The sequence below is a fragment of the Mixophyes fleayi genome, chromosome 3 (assembly GCF_038048845.1).
Source record: "Mixophyes fleayi isolate aMixFle1 chromosome 3, aMixFle1.hap1, whole genome shotgun sequence".
Lineage (NCBI taxonomy): Eukaryota > Metazoa > Chordata > Amphibia > Anura > Limnodynastidae > Mixophyes > Mixophyes fleayi.
In genome coordinates, this window is record NC_134404.1 from 319,553,145 (window position 1) to 319,569,240 (window position 16,096).

At 39.8% G+C, this 16,096-nt stretch overlaps 1 protein-coding gene across 1 annotated transcript in view; it reads left to right on the top strand.

The window, feature by feature from the left end:
- Positions 1-16,096, top strand: part of STPG4 (sperm-tail PG-rich repeat containing 4) — a 53,267-nt gene that overhangs the window by 17,336 nt on the left and 19,835 nt on the right. The window contains exon 4 of the mRNA XM_075200748.1: positions 1,492-1,546. Coding sequence (XP_075056849.1) covers positions 1,492-1,546 — 55 coding nt within the window. The remainder of the gene's footprint in view (positions 1-1,491; positions 1,547-16,096) is intronic.

Here is a 16,096-nt window from a genome sequence, read left to right on the forward strand (position 1 = left end):
TTACTAGTAATAAAACTATAAAACAAATAATACAAATGTGTGCATTTGCCTATTATTGATTTATTTAGTTTGCCCACAATATAGAATTTCTTGCAATTAAATATGGCAATCACAGTAAAGGCTCCCGCTCCATCACACCTATGTGATCACAACTGCTGGAAAATGGGGTCAGGTGATGATCATGACTTGGCTGTAGGTCACCTCGGGACCTCTGCTCTTTAGTCTCTTCTTTTTTTTAGTATCTGTCCTGTCTGTGTCTATTAACTAGTTTTGTCTGTTAACAAGCCCATCTTGTATATCTTTACTGCTTCTGTTTTGTTTGCTTTGTTTGTTTTGTCTGTGCAAACTGTTATCATGTCCTGTTGCTTACCTTCCCAGTCCTTGTCCTGTCTGTCCGGTTTACCCTGTCTTGTAGGTCCGAGTTCCTCGTGCTATATATCTGAGAACTCAAAAGGCAAAGGGACAAGGTGGCTGCCATAAACCCAAGCTCACAGCAGACCGGGAACTCTATTCTCTACCAGTGGTTCTAATGTCAGGCCACTCCACCTTCCTAATCCCTCTGTTGTTACTCTATCTGTCTTATACGTTTACTCTGTTGTGTCTGTGTCTTGTTTTTATTTTATTAATTTACTAACGCTACCATTGGCCCAGCTGACTGCACATCCCCATTCTGTCCCTGCCTTCTCCATGTCTTACCTGACCATCCTTTTGTTACCCCCGTGCACATCTCTGTCCTGCATGTTCTTGGTTCCTATTTCTGACTTCTACACCCTTCCTAGTCCTTTTGAGCATATATTTCAACTACCAAGACTGCCCCTCACAGTCTGCTCCTACCCTGTATTCCACCTGTTCAGCATTGTCCTCCGTTCAATATTTACCTGCTATACATTACAATCATCCATTCATCCATTCATCCCATTCATGGGATATTCTCAGAGTAACCACACGTGTGGTGAAATGAACCATAGATCTGGCTTCTTGGCACTCGGGAGCTTGTGACACGATCTGCCCATGAGTGTGCAGCTTTAAGCTGCCCATACATGCAGCAATTTGGATGACTAATTTTGTTGCTTTAGAAGAGTGTTGAGCAATCAGAACCATTCAGTTTGATCATCCATGGCGGTAACTAGTTTAGGCACCGGGCCAGTCACTGTCCCTGAATAGGCAGCTTTAAAAACAGCTGTATTATAAACACAAACAGTGCTTTGTGTATCATGTCCCATAACTACTCAATGATTAATCCTATTTTTTTGTCACCATAACAGTGACAAGTTTGTAGCCTAGAATCCCAAAACAAGTGTAAAGTATAACATTGATAGAGACAAATGTGAGAGGGTCTATTGAATGGAAACAGATTATAAGACCAGTGACCTGTTAGGTATGTGTATAGTGATTATCAATGTCTAGCTATTGTCTATTGTTCTACACTGTTGTGCACCTGTGTGTGCATTAATAACACATCTAGATGATGTTTTCTTTTTTCCCCTGCAGACACTTTATGTTCCGTTCTGCAGTGCAGAGATTCCCAACAACTTACTTTATTCCTGTAAGTACAGTAACATTTTATCATTTTTACTGTAGGCAGAGCAGACATATATATCACCTCTGTTATATCATGCTCCTCGTATTATCCTATGCCAGTGTTGGCTAACCTGTGACACTCCAGGTGTTGAGAAACTACAAGTCCCAGCATGCTTTGCCAATATATAGCAGCTTATTGCTGGAAGGGTATGCTGGGACTTGTAGTTTCACAACTCCTGGAGTGTCACAGGTTAGCCAACACTGTCCTATGCCCAGGGCATTTGGGATGGACAAACAAGGCAATTGTTCAGGCTTCAAGCAACAGTGCCTTAAAATGGCATTACTTGGACTAATAATTCAACCCCACCTCTCCCGCCGGGTTCCTGTCCCGGATCAGCTGCTCAGGATCCTGTCCCGCACAGAACTCTTATTGGATTCCAGAGTTCAATGCAGGGCTGCAAACAGTGCAGTCAACCAATCAGGACACGAAGTGAGGATTACTTGAGAGTGTCAGTGATTGAGCAGAAGATATTGCTCTGCATATAAATTTGGTGCCATGGCCAACCTGATATGGCTTTGCCTATTAGACTGGACAGCAGATATGGCCAGCGCCGGTGCTAGGGTCCTTGGCGCCCTAGGCACAGTGTGAAAATCGGCGCCCCCCTTTAAAAATCGGCGCCCCCCGCCGTGGGTACCCTGTCAAAATTGGCGCTGCGCTTCCCTCCCCTCAGCTCCCCTTCCCATGTCTTTCTTTATCTTACCTGCATGAAGCTGCTCCTCTCTGCTCTGTCTTCTCCCCTCCCCCTTACAGACACTGTCAGGCCGTGATGATGTCACCATCACGGCCTGTCACTGTCAGTGAGCGGAGGGGAGGAGACAGAGCAGAGAGGAGCAGCTTCATGCAGGTAAGATTCATAGCCCCTTCCATCCTCTCCTCCCCGTGGATTTCCGCACAGTTTTAAATGACCATAGTCATTTTTTTTTTATTTTGAGGCGCCCTGCAGAGCCCGGCGCCCTAGGCAATTGCCTAACCTTGCCTAATGGGAGCGCCGGGCCTGGATATGGCTCTGCACATAGCCTGGGTACAAGATATGATAATTAGACATAGCACCAGACATGGTTTTGCATATAGATTTGACACCAGAAACAGTTCTGAATATTTTACTTGGCACCAAATATAGCTCAGCATACGAGACTTAGCACTAGATGCGGCTCTGTATAGTGGACTTGGTGTCAAATATGGCTTAGCATATTATACTTGGCACCAGATGTGGTATTATATTTAGCACTAGATGTAGTTGAACGTTCTATGCTTGGCACCAGTTATACTTGGAATTAAAATAACAAACCTTCTATACCTGGCAGCTCATATGGTTTAGGGTAATAAACTTGGCAGAAGATATGGTTCAACTATGTAAACATGGCACCAGGCATTACTCTGCACGTTATACTGAGCACCGATATGGTGTAGATTTGTGTACTTGTCACCAGATATGGCTCTGTATATTTTTATATAATATTATACTTGCCACTTGGCTCAGAAGATTATACTTTGTGCCAGATATAGCACAGTATATAAAAGCTCCCATCATTTTGAGCTAGTTCCTGGATTTTTGACCTGTATAGAGTTAGACTGCCTATACCTGCTGCTTAGTGAACTAGACCGGAACCCGGAACTTCCGGACTCTGCAGTCAGCTCTGGTTCCGAGCATAGCGAGCTAGGGTTTGTGAGGCACATGGGGAAGCTTGCAGATCTCATCTGCTAAAGAACAGAATATATGATATTATAATAAAATCACATAAATCTAAATAGAGTACTATGTAACAGAAATAGCTTAATATCAATTATAAATGTATAAAAGAAGGGGCTGCCTCAAAAGGGCTCTGTAGCCACCTCAAATATTGGATTATGAATCTGATCTGCTGCAGGAGCTGCTAAATCCTTTTTTTTAAAGCACCAATTCATCTCCCCTCCACTACAGAGGAGAACAGGGTGTAGTTAAAACAATGTTTAGCTATGCAATCCGATATCTGCAATATAGCTGAAAATGGGGCATGTGAAATTGCAATGAACTAGTGGTTTAGCATTTACCATGTACGGAGGCCCATCACCAGTTTTGCGTAGGGCCTCATTTTGTCTAAGATTGCCCCTGCCTATATCCAGCCAATTTTAAAAAACTGGAAACCCGACCACAGCCCCCATCCCCCAACCAGCGGCAAATTTCTCCAGCATAACAAAGGTTTTGACAACAATAAAGTGATCTTCATCAAATGTTTACTCCCTCTCTTCAAATCCTTCAGTATGCCAATGAGAGAACAAGCTAAATATATAAACTTCATTTGATACAGAGGTGCATTAAACTCATACAATAGTGAAGAGGACTGGAGGCAGGTGTTGGCATGACATACAGTATAATGAATACAGGCCTGCTCAGCACATCACATTTGCATAAAACACTTATGTGTTTTTCATTCAATTGGATGGAGTCTGCTGAACGTATAAAAAGCACATGAGAAGCACATACACAATGCTGATGCTTTTTCAAGTACTTTTTATGCACTGAGCCTCTCTCTAATTAAATGAATGAAATTAATTCTTGCTCAATGCATGGAAAATGCTTGGATATCACTGACCTGAAAACAATCAAAAAAGACAATAAAACCCTAATGTAATATGCCTTAAAAAGAGATTTATCAGATATACTGCGCAGTAAAAGATTCGCGTTTTCCATCTCCGCTCCCCTAGGCTCAGGTCTACTGTGACTTTTGCTTAATCTGGCCCGTTGTTAACAAGACTTAGGGCTAGATTTACTAAGCTGCCGGTTTGAAAAAGTGGGGATGTTGCCAATAGCAACCAATCAGATTCTAGCTGTTATTTTGTAGAAGGTACTAAATAAATGATAATTAGAATCTGATTGGTTGCTATAGGCAACATCCCCACTTTTTCAAACCCGCAGCTTAGTAAATCTAGCCCTTAGACTAGTCATCACCGACCGGGGAACACTATGAGGTATATTTATCAAACTGCAGGTTTGAAAAAGTGGAGATGTTGCCTATAGCAACCAATCAGATTCTAGCTGTCATTTATTAGAATGTACTAAATAAATGATAACTAGAATCTGATTGGTTGCCATACAGCTGGATACATTTACCCCAAGGCCTGCAGGACTATTTAGTGGCTCAGTGATAGAACCTTCTGGTAAACTTGATATGATCCAAAACATTCTGAAACCGTTTCCTCTTATCTATTAAAAAAACACATAGCAGGGAAGGCGATAATGTGCCCTATATAAGTCTACTTGAAAGGACTACTACAATACAAGTTGGTTTATATAAGAACTACTAAAAATATCTACAAATATGTATGTAAAGGTTTCAGGAGCTGTACAGAATAGAAAATATTTGAGATAAAGTTCTGATCAAGGGGGAGATATTTTTCTACACACACAACAGACTTCCTGTTAATAATTCCATTTAAGGATACCGCAGCAGCCTCCTTTAGCTGCATTTTGCATGAAATGACTTAATGCAGAGACCAGTAACACCCAAGTGCACAGAAAATGTAAATATGGCAAACATCTGGAGTTCTCTGACATACATGCTGGTATATGTAGAAATTAATACACACACACACACACACATATATGTATATCTATCTATATATATATATATATATATATATATATATATATATATATATATATATATATAATCAGGCATACATACTGTGCATGCAGTGGTATAATCTATGGCACAACACACTATTGGAGAACAGTCCAGCCCATTCATGTGTTCTACGCTGAGAGATTAAGTGAATAATGCAGTGAAATTTTAGATTTGTTTGCCTTACACGGTTTCGGTTACGTCCTCTTGGAGCTGGCACGGTGCGTATCCATGGTTCTTCTCTTCTACAACCTGTTGTTTGTAAGTTTAGAGTGAATTGGATCTTAATATCAATATTACCAGCAGTTTAACTCACTCACCACTTTCGGAAAACATCAACTAGTCAATCGTGACTTTTTTCAAATGTTATATATAATTTAAATGATATTCCTGCTTTTATATAGCCCCTGTAGTACACCCCTTCCTTAGCAATAACAATATTTTGGTGGGGGGGAATTGCAAGCTAGCAATTGTGCCTTACAGCAGATTTTATCAACACCATTTAGCAATATTTTGGATTTTCAACCTCCGCCGTCTACGCCACCTCTCCGCAAATTGGGAGCAGCCCCTGTAATCCATCTTGAGACACAAAAAACAGTGTGCCTTCCTTTCCAGAGGTTACTAGTCTTATGCTAAAGACACTGGGGCTTCACTGCAAGGGTCAGAGTAATTTAAAAGATCCAATGAGTGGTAAATGTGTCACTCTAGTGTTAATGGGTGTTATTATAATTATCAGAAGTCCCTAAAACTTCTGCTCATTATACCAAAAGAGAAATTAAAGACACACACACAATTTAAAAATAAGTCTAAATCACCAAAATAAGTAAAATAAAACTAAAAAATAGTCCAACCGGAGAGAAAAACTAAACATATTCAATAAATCACAATTAAAAAAATGACCTAGCCGCTTTGCAGCTGACAGATAAGATAGATGACCGGGACTCCTTTCACAAGCACTTTTCCATACAGGCTACTTGTGATTGGCCAGCAGGGACTCCAAGCTAGCCAATCATAAGTGGACAGCATGGGAAAACGCTTGTGATTGTATGAAGGGGAGTCTCCATTACTCCCATCTGAATTAATTTTGCATCTAATAGTCGTTATTGTGAATGGGTAGGTCATTTTTTTTAACATTCTTAGTTTTTATTAAAGGTTTAAAAATATGGGGAGGGGGGTACAGAAAGAAAAAATGGATTAAAAGGGGGGTACAGAGTGGGGAGCAGATAAAATAATGAGCATCAGAGTACAAAACAAAAGATAAATACTTTTTATAGTTATAGCACAGTACGTTTGGCGGACCCGGAGTTAGCTTGGTTGTGGGGGCTCAGATGGGTTACAGAGGTGGAACATCTGGGTCAAGGGGTAGGTCATTTTTTTTTGGGCATTTTTAGCCAATTAAACAATGACTGGTTAAGAAAGAAATAATAAAATAACATTATATTTTACATTTGGACCACAACGAATAAAGAATGAAGAAAATAATGAAATGAAATGGGGAAATGGTGGTTGTGTCTTTTATTCAATTTTTATTTTAAAATGTCATATATCTTTAGGGACCATGTCCATTAAACTAGGACTTCTGGGGGTATTAATTGATTACCCTTGTTCTCACAGCCCTGGGGGTGGGGGTGCAGTGCTTGTCAGTACAGGACTGGTATCATATGAGAGGGGGAAGCTGTTTTATATGACCCCCCTGACAAGTCTCAAGATGGTCTTCACTATGGCAGGGGGACCCCGCACCAGTATTGAAAACCGCCTCATGTTGGCACTGGGGCTAGTTGAGGATGGGGCATTTTGCCCGGGTTTTTAATTATTTATTAAGTTGTTTTTTTATTTTAAACAGTTCATTGTGAGCTGTTGCACAATGTTAGTCCTTTTGTGCTGTGGGGATGACGGTGAATGGTCAGGAATGCCCTCTTACTACACAAAACGACATCTCATTTCTGCACCAGCGCAAATATTCTCTACTCCGAAATATGGCCACCTGGCTCCATAAACCTATGCACCCTGTCAGAAACCTACTCGCATCTGTGCAAATTGAGGAGCGCGACAGGACCACAGCTGTATTTACACTGCGCAACAGCTAATCTGTTGCTTCATAAAGGTCCTCCCCTGTTCCATTTTCTCAAACTAGTTATAAGTATGGTATAAAATGTCCATAACACGATATTTACTCACCTGGGACCCAGAATGTATCATAATAAGAGTCTGCTGCTAATAGCTGTGGTGCACAATCTCCTGTAATTTAGGAGTTTCACCACAAATCTCTTCTGGAATATTGCTTTTATTCCAATTCATTCCACCTTTTTGGCAGCAAAGATTTCTGTATTCCCCTGAGTAAGTAATGAATAATAAGGTTATTTTGTCCTTATTATTCTGAAGAGGAGGATTGTATTTTTCATACTTCAGATCTGACATTTAACCAACTGATACCATGTGATTATTATCTTTTGCTCCCGAAGTCACAACATACATTTCTCGTCACTGGGTTTTAAACTTGTGTAGGGACAGGAAGGAAATGGATTAGAATGTAAAATGAGGAAGTAAAGAAACATTTCTAAATGATACAGTGTGCCTTCTGCTAGATGCATTTAAACTTTTTTTATTTAGTCTGTTAAAGGTGAATTTATCCTTTATTAAAAGAGTTATAGCGGTATGTGATGCCACTTGCTAAAGGAAAGACTTTATGTCCTATTTTTAAAGAATTAACAAATACAGCACATGAGTCTTTACTTGTGGGTTGACCTTGATATCCTCATGAACTCTGATTCTGTAACGACTAAGGACCAATCAGCTGCAGCCAAACATTGTATTAAATGCATCTCCCCCCACAGTGGTTATGTTAAAATACAACAGGTCACCTAACTAAAATGGTATTAGGAGAAGTGTAGTAAGGTGAGTCATAGCACCTATTATTTAGCTAAGCCACTTCTTGGATACGTTGCTGGGTATTAGTTCAAACCATCATATGCTATATGGGGAAGCATTGGCTTAGTTCCCAAAAGAGCATGATTCACTATCTACAATAATTGTCTATATTATTTCTTATCGACACTCCCAGAATCCCTTTAGATTTTAAACAAATATGATAATGACAAAATAACCAATTTTAGCAAATACAAGCAAACTCCTAAAAGCAAAGCTATAAATACTACAGGTGCAGAGGGGGGAGAGGTGCAGCTGCCACGGGGCCAATGTGGTTATTTACCCTTCTGGCTCCTGCCTAAGGGACCAGAAAAACATCTAACAAAATATGGATAAAAGAATATAAGGCAATTTGTAATTGACAGTTTTGGTTCAAGGTATTAAAGAGTCTGGTCCAGTATATAAAGGATTCATCATGGAACGTAAATGCTGACACGTGACGTCTTTGGCGTTAAATTGCTGTGCACATGCCCAGAAACGAACTATACGCAAGTGTATGCAATTCATCTCCAACTGCAAAGGACCATTACTACAGGCTACAGGAACGGGGAGAGGAAGGGGCGTATGCACATAGTCATTGTACAGTAAGGACATGCCAACTTTGAGTGTTCTGGGTATTTCTAATGTATGTGTTTTTCTGCCATATCACTTGCACCAGCTAGTGCCACTTAGTAGTGATGACGGGCGCGTAGGCAAGCTAGAACAGGAGCAGGTATTAAAATGCATTTTATATACAGTAGACATTGATAACATCCTAACAACTGTATTTTATGGAGAGGGGGGAGAAAAAACTTGTATTATTTTTTTAATGTTTTGTCATTATTGACTATATTATTAACAGGTGTTGAATATGGACAGCTAATGCAGTTTTAAAAAAACAAACAATGGGGGGTATTCAATTGACGGCGGGATTGCCGAAAATCCCGCGCTCAAAGAATATTACCGTTAATACGGTAATCCTGTGCGGGAAAACCGTTAATACGGTAATTTACTCGCTGGATTTCAGCTCGCAGCTCAGGGAGCTGCGAGCTGAAATCCAGCGATTAATTACTGTATTAACGGTAATATTCTTTGAGCGCGGGATTTTCGGCGATCCCACCATCAATTGAATAACCCCCTATATGTTTGTTTTACGTGCCTTAATGAATATTGCCCAAAACAGCTAACCATTAGGGTAGATTTATTAAAACTAAAAAGGAAAAGTCTAGGGGCTAGATTTACTAAGCTGCGGGTTTGAAAAAGTGGGGATGTTGCCTATAGCAACCAATCAGATTCTAGCTGTCATTTTGTAAAAGGTACTAAATAAATGAAAGCTAGAATCTGATTGGTTGCTATAGGCAATATCCCCACTTTTTCAAACCCGCAGCTTAGTAAATCTAGCCCCAGGTGTTGCCCATAGCAGCTAATCAGATTCTACCTTTAATTTTTAGAATGTATTAGATAAATGGTTGAAATTGATTGGTTACTTTTTCTTTTTAGTGTAAAATCAGGGAATGTAAAAAGGGGGTTTGACTATATATTTATTTTTCAAGTCTCCCCATAGTTTAATGACAGCCCATTGCTACATTACTGCGCAGTAAATATATTGCTATAATAAATGATGGAGACAGTTTTTTCACATTCTTGTTAGTTAGGATTATTTTCTGCTTTTTATGCACAGTTTTTCCTTACAAAGACAAGGTAGCCTCCATTGTATATTTATAAATGCAAATATGTAGCATTGTGTCTATGTGATTTGCTGTTCACTTAAAAAACAAGAGAATGACACAGTTTCAGAATATATTTTTCAAACACACATTAGCATAACTTACAAAAGATCTGCCCACATAGTATGAATCTCCTCCAGATCGATTACTGCACATTTCCAAAATATCCTCAACAGTAATTGAGAGAAGGATTTATTTTTTCCTGACAAAAATAAGTTAAAATAGTAGAACTGATTTTTTTTATATTTATAAAATTCATCTAACCTTATACAATATAGGAAAAAGACTTTTCAAGTTTGCCAAAAATATTTTGCTAAATCAAAATTCTTACTTAGCAGACAAGTGTTGTTAAGGTGTTTAAAAAAAACCAAACCTGATTTATATATAATGTAATACACTGATCCCATACGGCTTACACTGCATAATCTTAGCAGGTCTTATTGTATATTAGTTATTGTTAACACTGATAATTATAACTTCATAAAATAATAATTTTCATAGCAGATTTCTGTGTTTTTCTCCCTGAATTCCCTTATTATAAAAAGACATTTTGTCACGCACCGGTCCTGTTACTTGCCCCTCCGCTGTCTTTCACGGCTGTCCCTGCCGTCTGTAGACTTTGCTGGTCTCAGATCTCTCTGCAGGATGCTGCCCAGTCTGTCTCCACTCCAGAGATACCTCCAAAACCAGTGCTAGGGTGTCGCCATCTTGGATTCTGTCACATGCTCCCTCTCAGCCAGTCAGAGTGCTGCTTCAGCTCAGCTTACCATAGTCTCCAATCAGGTGATAGTAGTTCCTATAAAAGAATTTCCTGAAGCTCTAACCCATTGCCAGTGCAACGTTGATTCTTCAGACACCAACCTGGTTTCTAGCAGTCTGCAGTCTGTTCAGTTAATTCTGCCCAGACAACGTAGTCAGCAATCCGGCTCCAGTCCTGTTCAGCAAACTGGTCCAGCAATCCGGTTCCAGTCTGGTCTCCTCTGCTAATTCTGATCACCGACTTGCTATTCTTGACTTCTTACCAGTCTCCTGTGCTATTCATATTTAGTAGTCTCCTGAACTCTCTGCAGCCACAATCTGTACCAGTTCTTTTTCTTTCAGAGGAAGGAACCTAATCAAGCCACTGTGCTTTCTGCATGTAGTCACCAGTTCTGTTCCAGAGATACAATCCTGTTTGGATACAGACAAATCCTCAGGCGTAACACATGTTAATTCCCGGTTAGGATGTAAGAAACTACAGCTCAAATCATGTCTATATCTATGACTGACTGAAACCCATTGCAAAATGTTTAAGAGCTGTTATTCCTCAAATCTGAGCCACTGTTCCATTATTGAAGTTACAGCAAGTCACCACAATCTGCACCAAGCCAATACCAAACACCGTAACACACTAGCTACGTTTTTACCAAGCTGACAGTTTAATCAACCCTACCTATACCTTCTATACCAGGTCTGGCCAACCTGTGCCTCTCCTGGTGTTGTGAAACTACAAGTCCCAGCATGCCCTGCCATCTATCGGCTGGCTTACTACTGGCAAGGCATTCTGGGGCTTGTAGTATCACAACACTTTTAGGGTCACAACACCTGAAGAGACACAGGTTGGACTGGCCTGTTCTATACTTTCTATAGCTGTACCTGATTCTTAGCATTTTGGGCCCCATGGAAGTCTTATGTAATGCTAAATGATTGGGGTGTTTATTGTATTATACTAAAAAAGTATATATTATCATTTTATTCTTTAAATAGAGTGCAAATGCCAAGTACATAAACCAGTTAGGTCATACTTGCATACTCTCACGGAATTTCGGGTATATCTCCTGGACTCCCGGGAGAGCATTGACAAACACAGATTTTTGTGAACCTCCGCACAGAACAATTAATAAATATTATTGTAGAAAAAGTGAGACTGCTCTAATATAGTGTAATGTGTCTATATAGCCTTCATATTTATTTTACCGAGCAGAGGTGCACCCCCTCGAAAAATAGTGGACTAGACATCTTCCAAAGAAAAAAGAAAAAGGCATTCTCCTAACGGGGGCACACTAAAACTCACTTATTGTACCTATAAATTCATACCTTTATTGTATTTAATTAAAAACTAGAAAATTTTACCATCTGTCTCATCATCTATGTGTGGCAAAATATATAATTAAAATAATAGCAAGAAATAAGTGAAAAAGATAGAAAAAGTATTTAAATGTTGCAATTTTGGAACAGGGGAACTCCTGTGAATGGAAATTTGATTAACATTGTTATCATTCAGATAAAGAAAATATTATAACCATAAATTCAAATGCCTCTGTCTATCCTACAAATAAAACATTCATTCATATCACATTATGTGTGTCTGTGGTTGTTCTATTAAATTGTTACATACCATTATACAAGATTCAACAACAGTATCATTATATTTGTAACTGTGTATCTACTTACAGCAGACCGCAACATTCCATGAGACATCAGTTAAAGTATACAGAGATCGTTTACTAATCTCCCGGGAGAGCAGGCAAGTCTCCTGCATCCTGTCCCCAATGGGCCTCAAGAACGTGATTTGTGGTGAATTGCGCCATTTTGGCCACGCCGCCATGACAAAATGACTATTTTTGCCGTGGGGGCATGGCCAAAATTACGCAATTTGCCATGTCCCGCCCCCTTACGCCCTCCCACCACACCCCTCTTCAGGGTTCTCAAGTATGAGATAGGTCCTAATTATACTACTGAAATTTAGGCACGGTAGGCCTCATTTTGAGCAGGCCACAGTTTTGCTGCTCGAAAGTACATATGTACATAAATACCTTATGTGTGTGTATTGGAGGTACTGTGTAAGCCTGCGGTGGCATCTGATTCATTTCTAGTTTTTATTTTGTTCCCTAAAATACTGTTTGGCTTCAATTATGTATTAAATTAATCATGAGTGAGGAGACATCAGGACAGTTGTTATCACATGTGTCGCTATCATCTATCTTATAGGGGAATTTCACTGTTGTAGAACTTCCCAGTCCACTTTGGGACCAACCCCTTCATTCATTTCAAATTTAATATCAAGTCCTTTAGCAGGATGAAATATACTGTGCACCCTCCCAGAAAACAGGGATTGTCCTCTTAAACGCACCTTCCTCATCCCCTTGTTCACAACTTTTCCACCCTTCAGTTAAAAAGTCTTGACCCACAAAACGAAAAATTATTTTTGCATAAATATGGCACATTCATGTGAATAGGCCGCACACCGACCAACCAGCTCAGCTCCTTCCATTCAAAGGTGGATGCAAAAATGTTGACCCTGCAAATCCATGTCAGTATCCACTCAGAAGAAGGGCAGCAATTGTACAACTATAGGGGCATAATGTCACAAAAGCAATTTTACCGCACTTTTGTACTTTCGTGAGATACTTTCTATGAGGACCCCCTGGATGTTGTGATGTGTTAGATGTCTCTTTGGGTAATCTGTTGCTCTTTAGCAGTAATTGCATTTGGTAAACCGTGTTAGTGTCAGCTTGAAGGAAAAAAAAAATTACTGGCTGCTGAATCCCCAGGATATAAAAGTTGAAAAAAAAGTATCTGTCTTTCTTCATTATTACGCTGCCAAGAAAATGTGAGTGTCTTATGTGTACATGAGGTGTGAGTATGTGGCAGACCTCCTAAGATGCTCAAAATATACTATAATGTTAAATATGATTATGTCTGTTGATATTTCAGGTTTATGTTACACAAACTGGGTTCTCACGCAGTATTTCTCCGACAGCATCAAAGTTACTGCAGCGCAAGTAGTAAGATATAGGTACCCCGCATTTATTATGTATAACACTGTGCTACCATATAGAAATACATCTGCTGTCATTACTTATAGATGGGAAAATCAGCCCTATCATCCAGTTTGTACACAGGCAATGGACAACACTGCTTTATCCAGTTGCTAAAGTGTCCTGTTTATTGTTCACACTAGGAAAATGGGTAAAACGCGTTGAGCATAACCCGCTCTGTTTAGACGCGTTTTAGTCATGTGTTGTGCTTTTATCAACATGAACTATTGTACTTGTAGCACATTTTAAACACAACTTAAATTTTTTACCTTGCCATGCTGGGAATAGCATCAGTGACTTATTTAACCTGTTAATTGATGAAAAGCACAAAAGACGGGAATAGATATGAATGAACCTTTAAAGTATAATGTATGTTCCAGTTCTGTAGTATTCTTACATCCATTAGTATTATACAAGCTGAGAAAAACTTTCTGGAGCAACTAAAGGGTCCTTTATGAAGGGGAATACATGCCGGCAAATGTTCTTTCTGTACCTCCTGTGACATGATTGCACCCATAAGGGTACGCACATTGATAAGGGGCGTGAGTTTGGTGGCAGGGTTTTAAGATTTTGCGCTCTATAATGGGAGGAACTGAGAGGATTGATGAATTTCCTTACTGAGTGCAGGCTAGCTGAGATTTTGAGTTGCGGGAGAGATATTTAAATGACCTTCAACTGTTGGATGGTGCATATTTTGGGAGATGTACAAAGTTTTGCAAATGTTCACAGAGCCTTTTACCCCCATTAAACAGTTGTAATGTTTAGATGTCCTCAGAGGTTCTGGATATTGGGTCTCCATCCAGGAACACGTTCTTCAAGAAAAAACGTTTACATCATACTCGCCCACTCTCCCGGAATGTCCAGGAGACTCCCGAATTCTCGGGTAGGTTTCCCGGCCTCCTGGGAGAGCAGGCCATTCTCCTGTATCCTGCCCACTTCCTAGTGAAGTGGGCTGGATTGGAGGCCTCCATGACGCGATTTGCATCATTTTGGCCACAATTGCGTAATTGCATCACATTGGGCAGACGGTGGCTTAGTGGTTAGCACTTCTGCCTTACAGCACTGGGATCTTGAGTTCAAATCCCGACCATGGCCTTATCTGTGAGGAGTTTGTATGTTCTCCCCGTGTTTGTGTGGGTTTCCTCCGGGTGCTCCGGTTTCCTCCCACACTCCAAAAACATACTAGCAGGTTAATTGGCTGCTAACAAATTGACCTTAGTGTATGTGTGTGTTAGGGAATTTAGAATGTGAGCCCCAATGGGGCAGGGACTGATATGAGTGAGTTCTCTGTACAGCGCTGCCGAATTAGTGGCGCTATATAAATAAATGGTGATGATGATGATGATCACATGGTACCCCGCTCCCATTTGAGCTCATTGTTCATCTCACCTCTAGGATCTCCCAGGAGGGGATAAAATAGACGTCATCAAGTATGATTTATATACACACAATTAACAATATTATAAAGACTAAAATGTGCATATGTGACACATGAAATGATGACAACTCAGTATCCTCTAACTCCCAAGACTGAATCCAGCAGTATTTTAGTAGAAATAAATGGGAAAGTGCGATTAAGGGATACATGTTTAATATTAAGGGAATAAGTAATACAAAGTGATAGTAGGCGGGATGTTGAAATAACATTCTTACTTATGCCATCTCAGATAGCAGCCTCTTCCCATAACGGAATAGGGCATGTGTATGTGCAAAGTAATCCAATAGGCATTCCACAAAAAAGACATGGGGGTATATTTACTAAACTTCGGGTTTGAAAAAGAAGAGGTGTTGCCTATAGCAACCAATCAGATTCTAGTTATCATTTATTTAGTGCATTCTACAAAATGACAGCTAGAATCTGATTGGTTGCTATAGGCAACACCTCCACTTTTTCAAACCTGCAGTTTAGTAAATATACCCCATGATGTGCACCCACATTGTTTACACTTTGTAAATTACCCATTTGGAGTTTACAATAAATATTGTACATTGTGATTTATTCATGTCCACTAAATAGATAAAATTGTAATAAAACATGCAGCATTATGAAATTCACAAATTCGCCTAAAATCAATCCAATTTCAGCAAGTCCTTACTGCACTTTTACAATTACCAGGCAGATGTTATAGAAACACAAATTACTCACATTTACAACCATTCAAACCTTTCCAGCCTCTTTAAAGCGGGATATCTGATTATGTTTTACTCAGTGGTCGAGGTGGAAAGTTACAAGTGCAGGTATAGAACTTTTACTTTGAAATGAACAGCCGGGGGACACCTAGGCCCCACCAAGGTTGATAGAGTGACATTAATTTCAGATGTATTTTAAAACTATACAGCATAATATAAAACATATTAAATGACGCAAGACTATCCACCCTGTGCCCCCCAGGGCGGTGGGCACCGCACCAAGTATGTATTTACTGGGTCAAGTGAGGATTGCAGGCGAAGCACTTCTCAGGCATGGCGCCCCCATGCCTT